This window comes from Pavona decussata, unplaced genomic scaffold (assembly GCF_977016875.1).
Source record: "Pavona decussata unplaced genomic scaffold, jaPavDecu1.1 SCAFFOLD_227, whole genome shotgun sequence".
Taxonomy (NCBI): Eukaryota; Metazoa; Cnidaria; class Anthozoa; order Scleractinia; family Agariciidae; genus Pavona; species Pavona decussata.
This window is the reverse complement of record NW_028145632.1, coordinates 198,496-214,589: the sequence shown is the minus strand read 5'-3', so window position 1 is coordinate 214,589 and position 16,094 is coordinate 198,496. Positions and strand designations below refer to the sequence as shown.

At 36.9% G+C, this 16,094-nt stretch overlaps 2 protein-coding genes across 3 annotated transcripts in view; both read right to left on the bottom strand.

Moving 5' to 3' along the window:
* Positions 1-3,811, bottom strand: part of LOC146458846 (uncharacterized) — a 35,577-nt gene extending 31,766 nt beyond the window's left edge. For both annotated transcript variants that reach the window (XM_085090244.1, XM_085090245.1), the window contains exons 1-4: positions 3,720-3,811; positions 2,337-2,382; positions 1,985-2,043; positions 985-1,104 (exon numbers count right to left, since the gene is read on the bottom strand). In XM_085090244.1, the coding sequence (XP_084946370.1) occupies positions 985-1,063 (79 nt within the window). In that variant the 5' untranslated portion in view covers positions 1,064-1,104; positions 1,985-2,043; positions 2,337-2,382; positions 3,720-3,811. The remainder of the gene's footprint in view (positions 1-984; positions 1,105-1,984; positions 2,044-2,336; positions 2,383-3,719) is intronic.
* An 11,840-nt stretch (positions 3,812-15,651) lies between these two features.
* The window catches only part of LOC146458842 (sepiapterin reductase-like), a 36,944-nt gene continuing 36,501 nt past the window's right edge, over positions 15,652-16,094 (bottom strand). The window contains exon 4 of the mRNA XM_085090251.1: positions 15,652-16,088. Coding sequence (XP_084946377.1) covers positions 15,990-16,088 — 99 coding nt within the window. The 3' untranslated portion in view covers positions 15,652-15,989. The remainder of the gene's footprint in view (positions 16,089-16,094) is intronic.

Sequence of the window (16,094 nt, the reverse complement as noted above, 5' to 3'; positions counted from 1 at the left end):
TTTTCTCGTGCAATTTGGAATAAATGACCACTTGTAAAATTTTCAAAGACCACAAATTGTACTCGCCCTGGGGTCTCGTGCAATTTTGTTAGCTTGTGAAATTTTTACTCGCGCTTATTTACTCCGAATTGCACTCGGAATCATGTGATTACCTGTACAAATTGAGTAGATCGTGGCTCGTTTGTAGACCTTGAAATATTATATTGTAGTGAACAACAGAATCACAGGACTATTATTCTGAGGGAATCACTTTAAATTTCAGTTGCCTGTCTGTAACTAAGATCACATTTCATTGACGCCAACTAATGGAACTATTTTCCTGGGTGTCTGTTCTTGGGAGAGTTTAGATTGTGACCAGGAAACGAAAATTTTACAATCGACCACTGAACGTCTACGGTGTCATGAATGGATGACATGCAGGACTAATCTCGTAGCCAGATCTCAGTTGGTTCGGGAATGTCGAAATGTGAGATCTCCCTTCCGCCTGACCGTGGCAGACCTGGGTACGAGATTGATGCAGGACCCACATGGGACTAAAATTGTAAAAATGAGGCGGAAACTTAGAAACATGTATCGCCATTACCGTAGGTGATTTGTTTAACATGATAAACAAATCTCCGTTTTTTTGCAAGAAGTTCTTATTAAAAGTTATTGACTGCAGCGAGGTTCTTCTCTGGGTTATCTGTTTACCAGGGTATAATTTAAAGAGCTTTCGGTCACTTGAAGCTACTTGACTCGAATTACGTGGTTCGCTTATGAGTACGAAAAGTACAGCAAAGAAGGCGTAATTTAAGCGTAATTTTGCGATGGAAACGTTTTTAATGTAAACTGTCTTTTGAGCAATAGATTAAATTGTACCACGAAGACTACACAGGAAAATTTCTATGTTTATAACAACTAGGAGCCTTAATTTTAAAACCACGACATTTGAAGAACGCGAAAGAAAGTCTAAATTCAAACTAAATAAACGTTTTGTCTGCCTACCTTGGCCAAAGACACCATTGTTCACATTCCACACCAGCACAGATAGTAAGAAAAACACTTCCGCGCTGCAGAAGCGCATAATTGCACAAATGCTTGATCTTTGCTATGTAACCATCATTCCTGTAGATAAAAAAAAGGGTAACAAAGAAACATCACTTCATGATTAACCGCGTGTAAACCAACACCAGGTAAACTTTCAATTACTCATTTTTTTTTTTTTATTATGGCAACCTCGTCTGATCAGAAGACTACCTTCCATTATGTACCAATAAAAACAATGCACGATTTACGAAATAATTTGTGGATTTGAAAGGAACAATTGTATAATAATATATTCGAATAAATCATCGACCGAATTCATTTAAGTTTGAATTTCAAAACATGGTATAAAGTAGTGGTACAGAAATTCTTTTATGATCCAATATTTGCTGTGATTTGGTGCGCTTCATTTTAACCCATGGAATGTCAGTAACAAGGCAGTGAAAATCAAGATTCCTTTAACATTATTACTGTTGTAGTCAACAATGAACAACTTGATAGACCATGTGAATGAAAGCAAACAGGGATTTATGTGAATCTCTTTCATCAGTATCTTTAAAAAATGTCTTCTAAAAGCTGTGGGAACCAAACTGACAAAAGTTTATGTTCAGGCAAACGTCAAGAAACTCTCAAGTGTTTTCTCGTATGTCATCACTTATCATTGTGATTTGCAATTCTTATAGATGTTTCTCGTATAGCATATCAAAAAATTGGTTGAGAAAGTATGAAAAATTATTAGAATTGTTTAAGATTGTTTTGTTTTGGTTTGTTTGTTTATAGTAGATTGCGCTTAAAAACAGAATGATAAAAATGCTAAAACGTCCAATGAAGCTGTCACCGATTAGAAAATTCGTTATCTTGAATCCTTCAATATTTCATAGGTTTGTTTTCCTTTCTATTCAGAAATGTGGCATTCAAGGAACTCAATATGTGCATTATAACAACAGTAAATGGGACTTACCCAGGAAAGGCGGCTACATGGTGATTATGGACAGTAACACACTACATCGTAAAGTGTTCCTGAAACAATAACAACAGTGAAATAGCGGTCTCAGATTATTTTTTCCCGAATATATAGCATGCTCCTATTTCTTAATTTTAATTTATTGACTTTTAATGTTAATTGATAATTCCAAACTGACTCGCACAATAATGTTGCATGGCATGGGGCCTATTAAAATCAAATCAATATTTCATAAGTAATGTATTAGTAAAATGATCAACAGGGTAGATTAATAAGCCTGTATAATACAACTCAAATTTCTTCACCAATAATATATTACAACAAGAACTAATAAACGTAACAAACTTACGACAAGTCCAACAGTTTAGACAGTTGTTTCCCTAGTAATAATGAACCTACAAAGGATAACAATGTAAGTGAGGCAATTCTTTACCGAACTTAAAGTAGCACAACTAAATTTGTTCTGAAAGTGAAATATACGAGATCCATGTATTTTAACTGCAAGTGAAACATTGATAAATGAGAGACAGTATAAACGAAGATATGTATGCAACTTAATCAGTTGCATGACCTCTGCTACACCGGTGCACGTGCAGTACTCTACCGACTGAGCTATGATGCCAACTGGGAACTGGACATTTTGTGAATTCGTAATATACCCGTAGAAGCGATGAAAGTGGAAATAATTATATAAAATCCAAATATTTAAACTGCGGATAAAGGAATCAATAAATTAAAGATGAAATGAGAGACCATCGCAGTCATGTACGCAACTTAAACATAATAATAATAATATCTTCAGCGTGTTCATGTGCAATAAATTAAGAATTTTTTTTAGCAGTAGTAAAAACATTGGCTGACATGCCAGTCATGTCACACTCAGCTAACACTGAAGAGCTAAACAACTACCTCAATTACTCAATTTTAGTAATTGTTCCCATTTTAGTAAAATTACAATAATAACAAAAATAGTAGTAAGAACAACAATAATAGTATTAAAGATAACAATTATATCATAACAGGTAACATTTGTATATGGGACTAGTTCTGTGTAGTACAATAGCATGCACTTTACAACTGTAAAAGATCTGAAATTATGACTTCTCACATTACGTACGAATAAAAATGAACACTCCACTGTTTGAACTGAGTTGTTAGTTTTTCCATGTTCATGTGAAGGAGAAAAATGTAAATTCTAGATCGTGTGCAAAGAGGGCGGGAGAAAGAATATTTTTTCTTTAAACTAAGACCATTCAAATTTCATTTCTTTACGTTCTCCTAAACCAACAAATCTTGCTGAGCTAGTCATCAATAATAATTTAATCCATGTTCCTTTTGATAAAATGCATAGCTCACATATACAACAGCTATGTGAAAATAACCAGGACTGAATTATATTTATGCTGGAATAAATTACATCTGCGTTACAACCTCTAATTCAATGTTATCATAACAGATCAACAAGCAGCTCACTTTAAAAAGTCAAGTGTGACACTTTTAGTTGCTCGCTGTAAAAATAATCGAATCTGTTAGGTTTAGATTTAACTCCGGTAGAAATTGTCCTCTTAAAAGGCAATGTTTTAGCAAGATGTGAAACAATGCAAAAGTTATTGTGTTGATAATTTCGTTCTATTTTTCCCGCTTTACAAAGAAGTCAATAACGGAATGAATCGAATCGAATAAATCGATTACAAATAAATTATGCAAGATAAACTAGAATGTAATAACTTACTTGAACAATAGCGACTGATTTTCTCCTTTTTAGAAGTTGATAGCGATAACCAGTGAAAGCAACACCAACCGCAAACACACAGAGTAAAGCCCGGTACAGCTGTTGTTTTTAATATCTTCGACAAGGGAACTCCAAGGAACGCATTAATTCATCTCACGAAATGTTTACTCGATTTTTAAAGTAAAGTTATTTAATTTGTTGAATAAGTTTACTTGATGAATAATACCGTTTACAAATACCAGGATTAAAAAAAGAGACGCTTTTTTCGCTTTTTTATCTTCGAAAAAATAACAGCTGCTAGCGTGTTGTATACATCATTTCTAATCGATGACATTTTGCTTCCCTGCATTTACATGTTTGAAATACGCAGAAAAATATATTTATGGCGCACGTGAAGTTACCTTAGACATACGTTTTGTTGATCATGCAAACCAATGACTGATTTGTGTTTAATTAATATTTTTTTTGTTTTTATGTTTGCAGTTGTTAACTCTTTAAGTACGGCGACGGTTAAAATACTATTTTTTTTTGTAATTGCCATATGTATTAGTTTCAACAAATTACGGGATGTTCAGTTGTCATCCATCTATTTAAATTTTTATTATTTTTAATCTAAGAAGAAATGTCTTTAATCTGCTATTCTTTGCAAACCTTAAGTTTCTTTCCTGTTTCGCTTTGAATACACACTAAAGCATTTAAGGTGAACTGTCAGTACTGTTTTCACCATTTCAGTCTTGTGATCGTAATGTCAATTCCCATTATAGATTAATATATGTTTATTGTAATTTTTACTATTGAGAATCTGCTTATCCATCAAAACAATACAACGATAGTTGATGATTTGGCTTATTCAAATTACTTTGAATATCTGTGTCCATTAATAAGCATTTTGAAGCAAGAAATAACGAGCCGGTTACTGGTCCTTATTGATCAGGACGAGTTTGCAATGGCGATTTAAAATATACTTAAATTTATCGTGCGATACACAAATTTTACTATTACTATTATTTAACATTCAAATTACAGTTCGAACTAGATGCTCATTATTTTCCTTTTCAAACTAGCAGTGGGTCTTCTGGCCATCGTCTGTAATCATGACGTAGTTTCCACGTCATATGGCGTCATCACGTTTCGTTACATACCTCAAAAGAATCATCTTAGGCGTACGATTTATTTTTTTAAATGTCACTGTCCTGGTTTTAATAGTGGCGGAGTTATGGAAGGGAGTGCCCCACCCCCACCCGGCCCCCAAAGACGAAAAAAGGCCGATCTATACACTAGCTAGGGTCGAAAGAATAATAGACTGCAACGCCGATTTAAATAGTGTATGTGTCGTTCATTTTCTACGTTGGAGAAAGGAAGGAGTAGTATTACTCCTAGTTGCTTCATACTCCAGGTTAAGCTCTGGCCGTGTGAGCCAGTTATGCTCGTGTGTGAGTGAACCTTGTACGAGGATGTCAAACAAGCGAAAACGTAAACAAAGAGAACTGATATGTCTACTTTTGTTTTGCAGCACAGACAGCCAGCTTAAGTTGACTTTTTTGGTTGAATGTTACTAAAAAGGGGAATGGAGAATGGGAAATTAAAAAAAGGGCAAATGAGAGATCATGACCAGTTTAGAAAATATTGAGATCAGTGGTGATTTTCCACGAATTTTTTATGATAGTTGTTAACATCAGTGCCACTAAAGGTAACAAAGGAGAGTGAAAACTGAAAAATTCCCAAGTTAGTCAACCACCACCAGAACCTGGAAGGGAGGGGGACGGGGGGGGGGGGGGGGGAGGAGGGACGGGGAAATAGGGGGCGGGAGGGGTACGGGAGATTGAAGATGAAAGGGCGGGAAGCGGGAGAGCAATACAAAACGGTAACTTTCTTTACTTATTAAAGCGTTGGAATACCATAAAAACAAGAACCCAACAATTCTTTAATTTACAGTGTAATTCTCTTTCATTTAGCGTCCTCAGAGTCTTTACATCAAACGTTATATCCGAGCACATGAAAATTCGCGTTCGGGCTGTAAACGGACTTACTTCCTGTGAAATTGTAAACCCTTTCAATCTGAGTGTCGCGCAAGCTGTCAAAACTCTCAAAAGAGGTGAGCAAGGTGGGTAAGAAACGCGACTTGAAAATTTAGTACGATAGAAATAAAAAATCGATGTCGTCAAAGCCCATTTTAGTAGGTCCTAGTATTTGCAGGGAGGTAGTAAAAAAACTGTACATTTGCGACCTTCTTGGCTCCCTATGATAGTGAATCGCAACAAGATGTGTCAAGGGAATGCTGTTTCAATGAGCGCACTGGAGAGTGCGAGTGCGGGTTCGTCTCGCCAGACCCGGGTTTTTGTTTTGGGCAAGACGAAAACGATTCCTATTAGAATAGACAACCAAACAGCATGGGAAGCAGTCAGGAACGACTTCATAGAGAACAAAGACAAGATTTTTTCTAACGATTACGAATAACATGGTTAGTATGTTTTTCTGTTATTTATTTATTTATTTTTTTATTATTATTACTTTTTTTTTGGCAGTTCCTAACAGTAGTACACATTAATTCACTTGACCAAAAAAGCATCAAATTTGACAATTTTTAAAATAAAAATAGTTTGAGGAATCTACGGTGGCCCATATTATCGTTACATAATATTTTCCTATAGAAGTAGGCATCCGTTTATCTCGTGAATAATGGCAGCGCCCTGATCACTCAGAATCAGTCCTGTTCCCATGGCGACTTGATAGAGATATGCAGCTGTTCTCTCTTCGACTTTGATTTTATCTCGATCCTGCTTATGTCTAAGTCTCGATTTTCACTTAACTCGACTTATAACTCGCGATCGCCACATCAGTATAACTCGCTATCAACTTCTAACTCGCTATGGCGATTTATAAGTTGCGATAGCATCTTAAAACTCGCGATCGCGATCGATGTTTATAACTTGCGGTAATGATGGCGGCGTGTGGCCGTGCTCCACGCGTCTCTAACTAGCTCTCGAAGTTTTTCCCCTTCTCTGCTCACTTTGAGCAGTGGATATCTCTTTAATGGAGGAGATTCAGACCAAGTATGCAATCAAGAAATTTAAAGAGCGAACCAACAAACAGAAATCCGTAAAATTCGAAGAAATAGATCTCGAATTATACAGAGCCGCAGCGAAATGTGCCTCTTTTGCAACCTCAGAAGAACGAATTCTACACTGGGTTAAGACGTTCCAATTCAGGTACTTTGAAACTCTTAAAGACAGCGGAGATTTCCTCATTGATTGGATCGATCACGAAGATCATGAATCAACAAATTTTCAAGAAATTGAAATCAAGATCTCAAGTATCAACCATGAAGCACCTACGACGGTCCCCCACGATGGCAAGAACCTCGAAGAAACTAATTTGTTGATTACTATTCACTTGTATCTGACCACAGGCATAATTATGTTCCAGGGCTCTGCATACAGGTTCTGGTCCGAAAAGGAATTTCCAACTCTTAAAAAAATCACAGATTCTTCGATCACTCAGATTCTTCGATCACTCAGTGATCCCTTGAGTCAAGGGACACGTGGCATGACCGACAATGACATCAGTGGCGAACTATCTACTTCGACCGAGTTTGTCCCGGTGGATAAAGACCTCCTCGACCATCTCAAGGAACTTATTGCCACCCTCCCACCCAAGAAATTAAAAAAACCAAAGAAGCCAAACATATCGTCTCCAAAAGACGACATTCAACCAGCTGAATGCCCCGACCACAAGGCGTCCTATTTTGCAACGCCTCTTAACCGGAAACGACGGAATTCCATTGATTCCATGCGAGGAGCAGGTCTGTCAGCACGGAAAAGCACAACCGTGACAGAATTAAAATTTGTCGTCAGTAATCTGGAATCTGAAATCACAGAAATCAACAATCTGCTGCAAGCACAGCCCGAAATAAATCTGCTTAATGACAGGATCTCGCACTTACACGACAAAATTACACAAATGGACAATGCTTTTAAAATTAATCTTCAAACTCTCTCCGGAAGAGTAACTGAGCTAGAAACTGATAATTATCAACTAAAATCCGAAAACGGAAAACTCAAACAGGAAATACAATCTTTGAAAAGTCAACTCAAGTCAAGCGAAAAGCATCATGAAGAAAAACTGAGCATATTGCTTAATGACCTACAAAATGAACCAGAAGAACAAGACAAGCAACAGCAAGCAACACAAGAGAAAGCTATTTTAATACCCGATGGCATCGAGACTTCAAACAGATTCTTTGTCTTGGGTGAGGAATCTACAAATCCAATCACCACTACCAATACCACCACCTCACCAGGCCTTCCGCACACAGCTAATGATCTAACAGCCCACACCCTAAACCACAAACCAGCAATCACACCGGAAAATCAGAAGAAGGAAACCACCGGACACCAGCGACCAAACGTTAACCAACAACTCAAGCCCACTATTGAAATGCCTCAAAACATTGTGCTACTCATTGATTCAAACGGAAAATTTATTGACACCAGCAAATTCACCCCAAACAAAGAAGTTGTCAAAATCTTCTGTCCTACAATTCCCTCAGTTATAAAGATGCTGAATGAAGATGACCTAGGCAAACCAAGCCACATTGTAATTCATGTAGGAACAAATGACATTGAATACAATTCCATTGATCTCTGCCAGACACAATTCAAAGAAATGTTAAAAATAGCAATCACAAAGTATCCAACCTCAAAAATTCTTCTCTCCTCTCTGGTAGTACGAGGCGACATCAAGGAACCTGCCAGAGTGGAACTAAATTCAAAACTCGGATCTATCTGTTTACCATATCCAAACGTCCAACTTGTCAATAATGAGAACATCCCGAACACATATCTCCACGATAATAAACACCTGAAGAGAAGAAGCATTGGAGCTCTGGTGGCAAATCTTAAAGATGCCATGTACAATAGAATAAGGCTAACAAAACCGAAATCTCGCAACCCGATTGACAACCCGCCTAGAATGAATACTCAAGCAGTTTAAGGCCTGGGTTTGAAGGGTGTTCAGAAATTATGAATGATCCCCTATATCTTCGGTTTCTCTGCCTAGAACAGGATGAAATTTTCCCTGAATATTAAACTTGATGTTTTCTTTTGCCTTAACGTATGATTTTGATCACGTGACACATCACGTGACCAAAAAATGAAAATTACGTAACTCGGCGATATGGCGGCGAATTTTCTTTATATAGATAACTGAATTAGTGTTCCCGAAGCAGATTTTAAATATTTAACTTTCTACGTTTGGAATGACTGTCCTTACGTTTTTAAATTGGAGAAATTAACAATCAAAGGTTGAATTGTGGACTAAAAAATGACCTTTGTGCTGATAACTTTTTTAAGGAGAACAATGGACGATCATTCCAAACGTGAAGCGATGGAGATATTTAATTTTTATTAGAAACGCGTTTTTGTTTGATGTTTTCTCTTAAAACCGTCGCCTACCTGTCAAATCTTTACTTTTTTCACAAAAACGATCACGTGACATGTCACGTGATCTTTAGCACTACTTATTATGCTTAGAAATTTTCGGAATGATAAGATCTTTTTATCTTCCAAATTTCAGTTCAGTGCCATTGAATTTGTTAAAATTATCTAGAATAAACCATTTTTCCTCTTAAAAGGCCTTAACCCAGGCCTTAAACTGCTTGAGTACAGCTCGTCCATTACACTACCCAAGTCCCACAAGTGCAAACATTGGTAATCTTAAACAGCTCACAATGGAAACACCTCCTCGCAATCAACTCAACAACCCACCGACTCTGTTTGCAAATACTCACAAGAAAACTTATGCCCAGATGACCAGCATGACTAACGCTCAACCAGCGATACCAATTCACGTTGCAACTCAGTCACCACATGTGGACATGAACACTGTACCCGCACCAATCCAGCCCTCCACTCAATCAGCACATTTGGACATGAACACTGTGCTGGGATTGCTGCGTCTGTATGAGACAATGCGCCATCCTTGATTTCTATTTCATGACTTTCCATCAGGTTTGACTTGCTCTGTTCCTTCCCCATTAAGCCTTAGATAATCACTGCTTACTACCCGTTTTAGTTTATAGAAGGATAGCCTATGTACACCAGTATCGGTAGCTCAAAACTCTTATCTTTGAGCTGCTGGAACGTACATGGATTATCAAACAAATCTCATGTAGGAGACAAATTATCAAATGATGATTTTTTACGTTCTTTCGAAAACAGTAATTTTGTCATACTAACGGAAACATGGTTGAGCGACCACGTTTCACTTTCCGGCTTTCATTTATTTACAACGCCTGCTAAAAAACACCGCATGAAAAAACACGGACGATTGTCAGGTGGAATCGCCCTTGGATTCAAAACAAACCTAAAAGAAGGTATAACACTCATCTCTTATAACGATGACTACATTTGGTGTAAACTAGACAAAACGTTCTTCCATACAGAAAAGGATATATATCTTTGTGCAGTTTACATACCGCCAAAGGAATCTCCATATTTTAATCCAGATATTTTTCAGGACCTTGAGTTTGATATATCCAAATTAAGCAAAGACGGTTTTGTTATTTTGGCTGGCGACTTCAATGCAAGAACAGGGTGCGAATTAGATTTTATCAATAGTAACAATTGCCCGCATATTCCTGGTGACAATATTCTTCCGCAATATGATTTAAAAAGGAGAAAAAACTATGATAACCATATAAATGACCATGGCAAAGCTTTACTAGATATCTGTAAGACTTGTGACTTAAGAATTTTAAACGGCCGAACAAAAGGCGACTCTTTTGGAAAAATTACATTTCATTCACCTCAAGGAGTAAGCACTGTTGATTACGCGATCGCAAGTCAGGAAATGTTAAACTTAATTGAGAGCTTTATTGTAAAACCGCCGTCCATATTCTCTGATCATTCTCAGATAGTTTGCTGGATCAAATGTTCTCCATCAAACCAGCCCCAATCAAAAACGAAGCCACAACAGAAGTTATTTCCTTTACCAAAACAATATATCTGGAATAACGATTCAGCACAACATTTTCTCAATACCTTGAAAATGGACGAATTTCAATCAAAATTATCATTATTTGAACAGACTGTTTTTTCCTCAAACAGCGAAGGTGTTGAGCTTGCCACTGAACAATTTACTAATCTACTGAATGAAATCTCATCGCGCTCTTTGAGACTCACTTGTCGAAAGAAAATACACCGAAATAAAATCTCAAAAAAATGGTTCGATAACGACTGCAAATTAGCGAGAAGGTCGTTAAAGGTGCTCTCTAACAAAAAACACAGAAGTCCTCATAACAAAGAACTAAGACAAGAATATCATAAATCTCACCGTGACTACAACAAATTAATTAAATTTAAAAAATCTGTACTTCTTAACACTAAAATTGATAATCTTATAAATAATAAAGAAAGCCACGAGTTTTGGCATTACCTAAGATCGATAAATGAAGACAATTCTCGTGACAAAAATGAAGAAGAAGTACCTATTGATAATTTATTCACACATTTTACGAATTTACATTCGAAACCAAATGCAAACCGCTCCTTAACAAATGAGATATCCGCATTAGAAGACTTTAAACAAGATCATAATCACTTTGATGATGAAATCTCCTTAAAGGAAATTGAAAATGCAACAAAATTGTTAAAATCAAAAAAGGCTCCTGGTTCCGATAGAATTCGCAATGAAATGCTAAAAACAGGAATATGGTACTTAAAAAACTCAATATGTAAACTCTTTAATCTCATATTAAAATGCGGGTTCTTCCCTTCATCTTGGTGTGAAGGTATCATCACTCCTATCTACAAGTCTGGAAACAAATCAGACCCCTCAAATTACAGAGGAATTTGCATTAACAGCTGTCTTGGAAAGCTCTTCACCTCGGTTTTGAACATCAGACTACAACATTACCTCAATGAAGAGAACATTTTACATCGAGCTCAAATTGGATTTCTGCCAAATCACCGGACATCTGATCACATCTTTACCCTTCGAACATTGATTGACAAACATGTAACGCATTCTACTAAAGGTAAACTATTCACTTGTTTTATAGATTTTAAGAAAGCCTTTGACTCAATTTGGCACGACGGCCTATTTTATAAATTATTACAAAATAAGATTGGAGGTAAATTTTATGACTTAATTAAAAACCTTTACTCAAAATCTAAATGTTCCATTAAATTTGGCTATCAAAGAACAGAATATTTTGAATACGCAAATGGTGTTAGACAAGGCTGCATTCTCTCACCAATGCTTTTTAACCTCTATCTAAACGAGATTCCTACCCTTCTTGATACTATGAAAACAGATCCAGTTCTACTACCGGACGGTTCAAAACTTAATTGCCTCCTCTACGCCGACGACTTAATTTTGATCTCTCACACGGCTGAAGGATTACAAACAGCACTAAATACATTATCCCAGTTCTGTAACGACTGGTTACTAAATATAAATCTCAAGAAAACGAAAGTTGTTATTTTTCAAAAGAAACTCAGAAAATCTACTTTAAATGACCACTATTTCCATATAAACAGAGAAAAGATAGAAACTGTCAGCAACTACACTTATCTTGGAGTCAACTTCACCTCGAATGGAAACTTCCGAGATAATAAAATAAATTTAAAAGAAAAAACTAGGAGATCTATATTTGCAACACGCCGTTTCCTCAACTTCTCAAAATTACCAATTGATGTCGTGAACAAACTATTTGATTCTTTATTCCTCCCTATCCTCATGTATGGTTCAGAAGTTTGGGGAGTCTATGACAAAAACGACTATAACACATGGGAAAAAGATATAATCGAACGAACTCATGTTTATTTCTGTAAACTTTTTTTAGGAGTCAATAAACAATGCCCAAATGTAGCATGTAGAAATGAACTTGGAAGATTATCATTAAAAGCAAAAATTGACATAAATATTATTAAATTTTGGTTACACCTGGAAAGTCTACCAGAAGATAACATTGCCAAACAATGCCTTTACCTATCTAAAGAAATGACCGACAAAAACCAACTGAGCATTATGCAAAGAGTCAACTCTCTGTGTAATCTTTCCAATTTAAACATTTCAAATTTAAACATTCACAACTTCACTGAACGTATTCGACTAAGTGTTAATAAAACTTCAACTAATCATCAACTTAATTTACTAAACCTAAATAAAAAACTTAAATTCTACTCTATCTTTAAACAAGATTGCCACAAAACTAACTCCTTGGATTCGATAAAAAATGTACGTCACAAAAAACAAATCAATACACTTCGTCTTGGAAATCACAATCTGCGAATTGAAACTGGCCGGCACAACAAGACACCTGAAAATTTGAGAACCTGCTATCTCTGTAATTCCAATCAAATTGAAGACGAATCGCATTTTCTATTCTCTTGCGAACATTATCATGATACACGTAAGAAATATTTTGATGAAATAAATGACAAATATCGAAATTTTAATGATCTTGACAATATCTCAAAAATCATGTTTCTTTTTAATAACGTTGATCCTTTTGTTTGTAGAACCATTGCTGCTTATATTTATGATTCAATGCTGAATCGACAATCAATGCTAGCTTAATTATTAGACATAATTATTTAACGTAATCCAGACTTATTACATAAGTAATACCATGTATATATATGGGAATACTGAATAAATTGTTGTTGTTGTACTCGATCGCGTCTATAACTCGCAGTCGCCACAGGTAACTCACGATCGTGACGTCTAACTCGCAATCGCCAGTTATAACTCGCCATAGATTTTGGCTAGCGATATTGGGTATACTCTACATGGGTCGCATGCGCATACTGCACCGGAACAATATGGCGGCTGCTGATCCGGAATTACTTCACTGTTTCTTTTCTTGTCGTTCTTTTTAGACTTAGAGCCAATGGAGCTCTTCCAGATTATATTCTTAATTTAAGTAGAGCCAATGGAGATGGAAGCGCTTTGATAGAGGAGTACTTTTGTCTTGGTTTTGAACTACTCCGAAACGTGCTTTCAGTTCTGCTGGTATATCATGGCATTCGACTGAGTTTGAAAGACCTCATTCTCGACCCCAGAGCCGCTCGGCTTTGACTACGTCATGCGCCGCCGTCAGTCATGCGCAAAAGGGAAGAGCTCTGGAGTGGAGAATGGATGGACCTCAAACGAATCAGTCTCAAACAGCTTGCTCTGCTTATGAGAAATAATAATATCCAGTCAAGTATTGAAAGAGTCATCGATGTAGTGAAGCAAGAATTACAGCAGCGTGGGAGTGCTATTGAATATTGGTAGAACTCATTATGGAGGATAACAACTTACATTTTCCTCAACACCCAGACGAGGCAACGTCTCTATATTTAGCCCTGCTTTATCATACCAACAAGCTGTAAATCATCATCCTCTCTTACTGATTATATTGACAGATGTAAAATGAGATGTGCACGACATTTCAAGTTTCCCGATGGAATTTTGATTTTCTTATTTCCTAGAACAAAGCCCGGGGGATTTAGACAGGCACGATCTCAAAGACAGACCAAGGAAAGGCGTTAACGCACAGCCATATTTACCAGACTGTGATGTGTTGCCCTCAGAAATAAGTGCCAATATGTAGTATGTGGGGAAATGTTAGCCACCAAAGTTCTTGCCAAGATGTAATCAAATTGCTTATTTCAGAAGGAACATCCTTAATATTCCGTTGGGCAGTGCTGGAAAGAGCTTTATCAAACAATTGACATTTTGGCAAAAACAGTTCAATTCAAATTCCGATCTAAACTCGATTGCTTTAAAAGCGTTTATAGTGCTTCCCAAAATGTCCTTGCTTGCTGAAAATTTTGAGAAAATAATAAACGCCAACCCTCGAATAAGCGTTAACCTCGTGGGCCCAAAATTAAATAAGCACCCAGGGCGGTTAATCGAATAAATACGGTAACAATGTACGACACTTTTTCCCAAATTGAACCTTAGTAAGTTATCTTTGATAAAAACGTGACTACCCCCAATTTGTGTTAATAGGCACCGATACCCCTTTCTCCAAGAAAAGCGGGGATAGCCACGCATGTTTGTGAGATAATTAACAAAAATTATTATAGAAACACTTTAAAAGACATAACAATGTACAGCATTTCGCCCAAATCTTTGAATAATGCTTGGTTACTTCCTGTTTGTGTTAGTAGAAGAAACCCGAGTTTTCCGGACAATACCGAGATGCGCAGTAGCATAAGTAAGTACAACCTCGTTCCCAGGGTCTCTCATCTTCCCGCCCCCTGGGGCGAGAGAGAACTCTCTCTTCTCTCTCGCTCCAGGGGGGCAGGAAGATGAGAGACCCTGGGAAGAGGTTGAAGTAAGTAAGGAGCACAAATTGAAACAAAGGAGGATTGCTAGAAACATTGAGCATCTCCTTCACTTTGGCGAATGAACTGAACTCCCTCCTGGGAAAGATAGTGCGACAAGTTGGATGACAGCCGAAAAGACGGGATCCAGGATTTTGCTTTGATGATTTTCATCCACAGAATCAAAAGTTAGAACCACCTCGTAGAGCATACTAAACAGCACCGCAGAAAAGTACGGCTCAGTTGCTTTCATTTGAATAGTCACACTTTAGGATTTCACCCACACACTTAAACTTTGCGATTTCCTACACATACTAAAAAATTATAATAACCTTGCACAACAGATTAAACACTACCAAAGTTTTTAAGGATTTCACCTGTAAACTTATTAGTTAGAACAACCAGACTCAGAATAATAAACAGCACCAAATGATTGCATGATAAATTTTATTTCATACTGAGCCCTAACTGAAGGAACCTCCTTGAACAGGTTTTATCATTAATAACAACATTTCCTTTCAGACTTGATCTATTGGCTGTTAAAATAATGCCTTTGGCTATCCATCCCCTCCCTCCCCTCCCCTCCTGTTTTTTTCTTCGTTTAACATTGTTCAACTGACCCAGATTTTAGCGGTATTGCACCAAAAGAGAAAATTCAAACAACATTGATTATCAAGATTAAGTTCCCCGGCAGTGAGGTTACCAAATTTACTTTCACTAAAGAGTGTCAGTGATACGATACTTGTTTTGCCAAATCGAACCACAACAATGGTGGTTGTGCAACTTGGCTTTGTGACAGTAACTGTCCATTTCATATGATCGTCGGTTTCTGCACCTCCTGGCTTCAGATGCCCCTTCTTTTTAACTCCCAGCTGATCAGACTCTAAGTTTAGGATCCATGCCCTATAGCATGTTTTCAGTTGATTGTATCTTGTTGCTGTTGTTGCTGTTGTTAGTCAAAATAATCAACATGGGACCCAGAAGAGAAAGTGTTCTTCTTCAATATGCTGATCAGTTTCCGTACTGACTCATCTGGTGAAAGGATTTTATTCTGAAA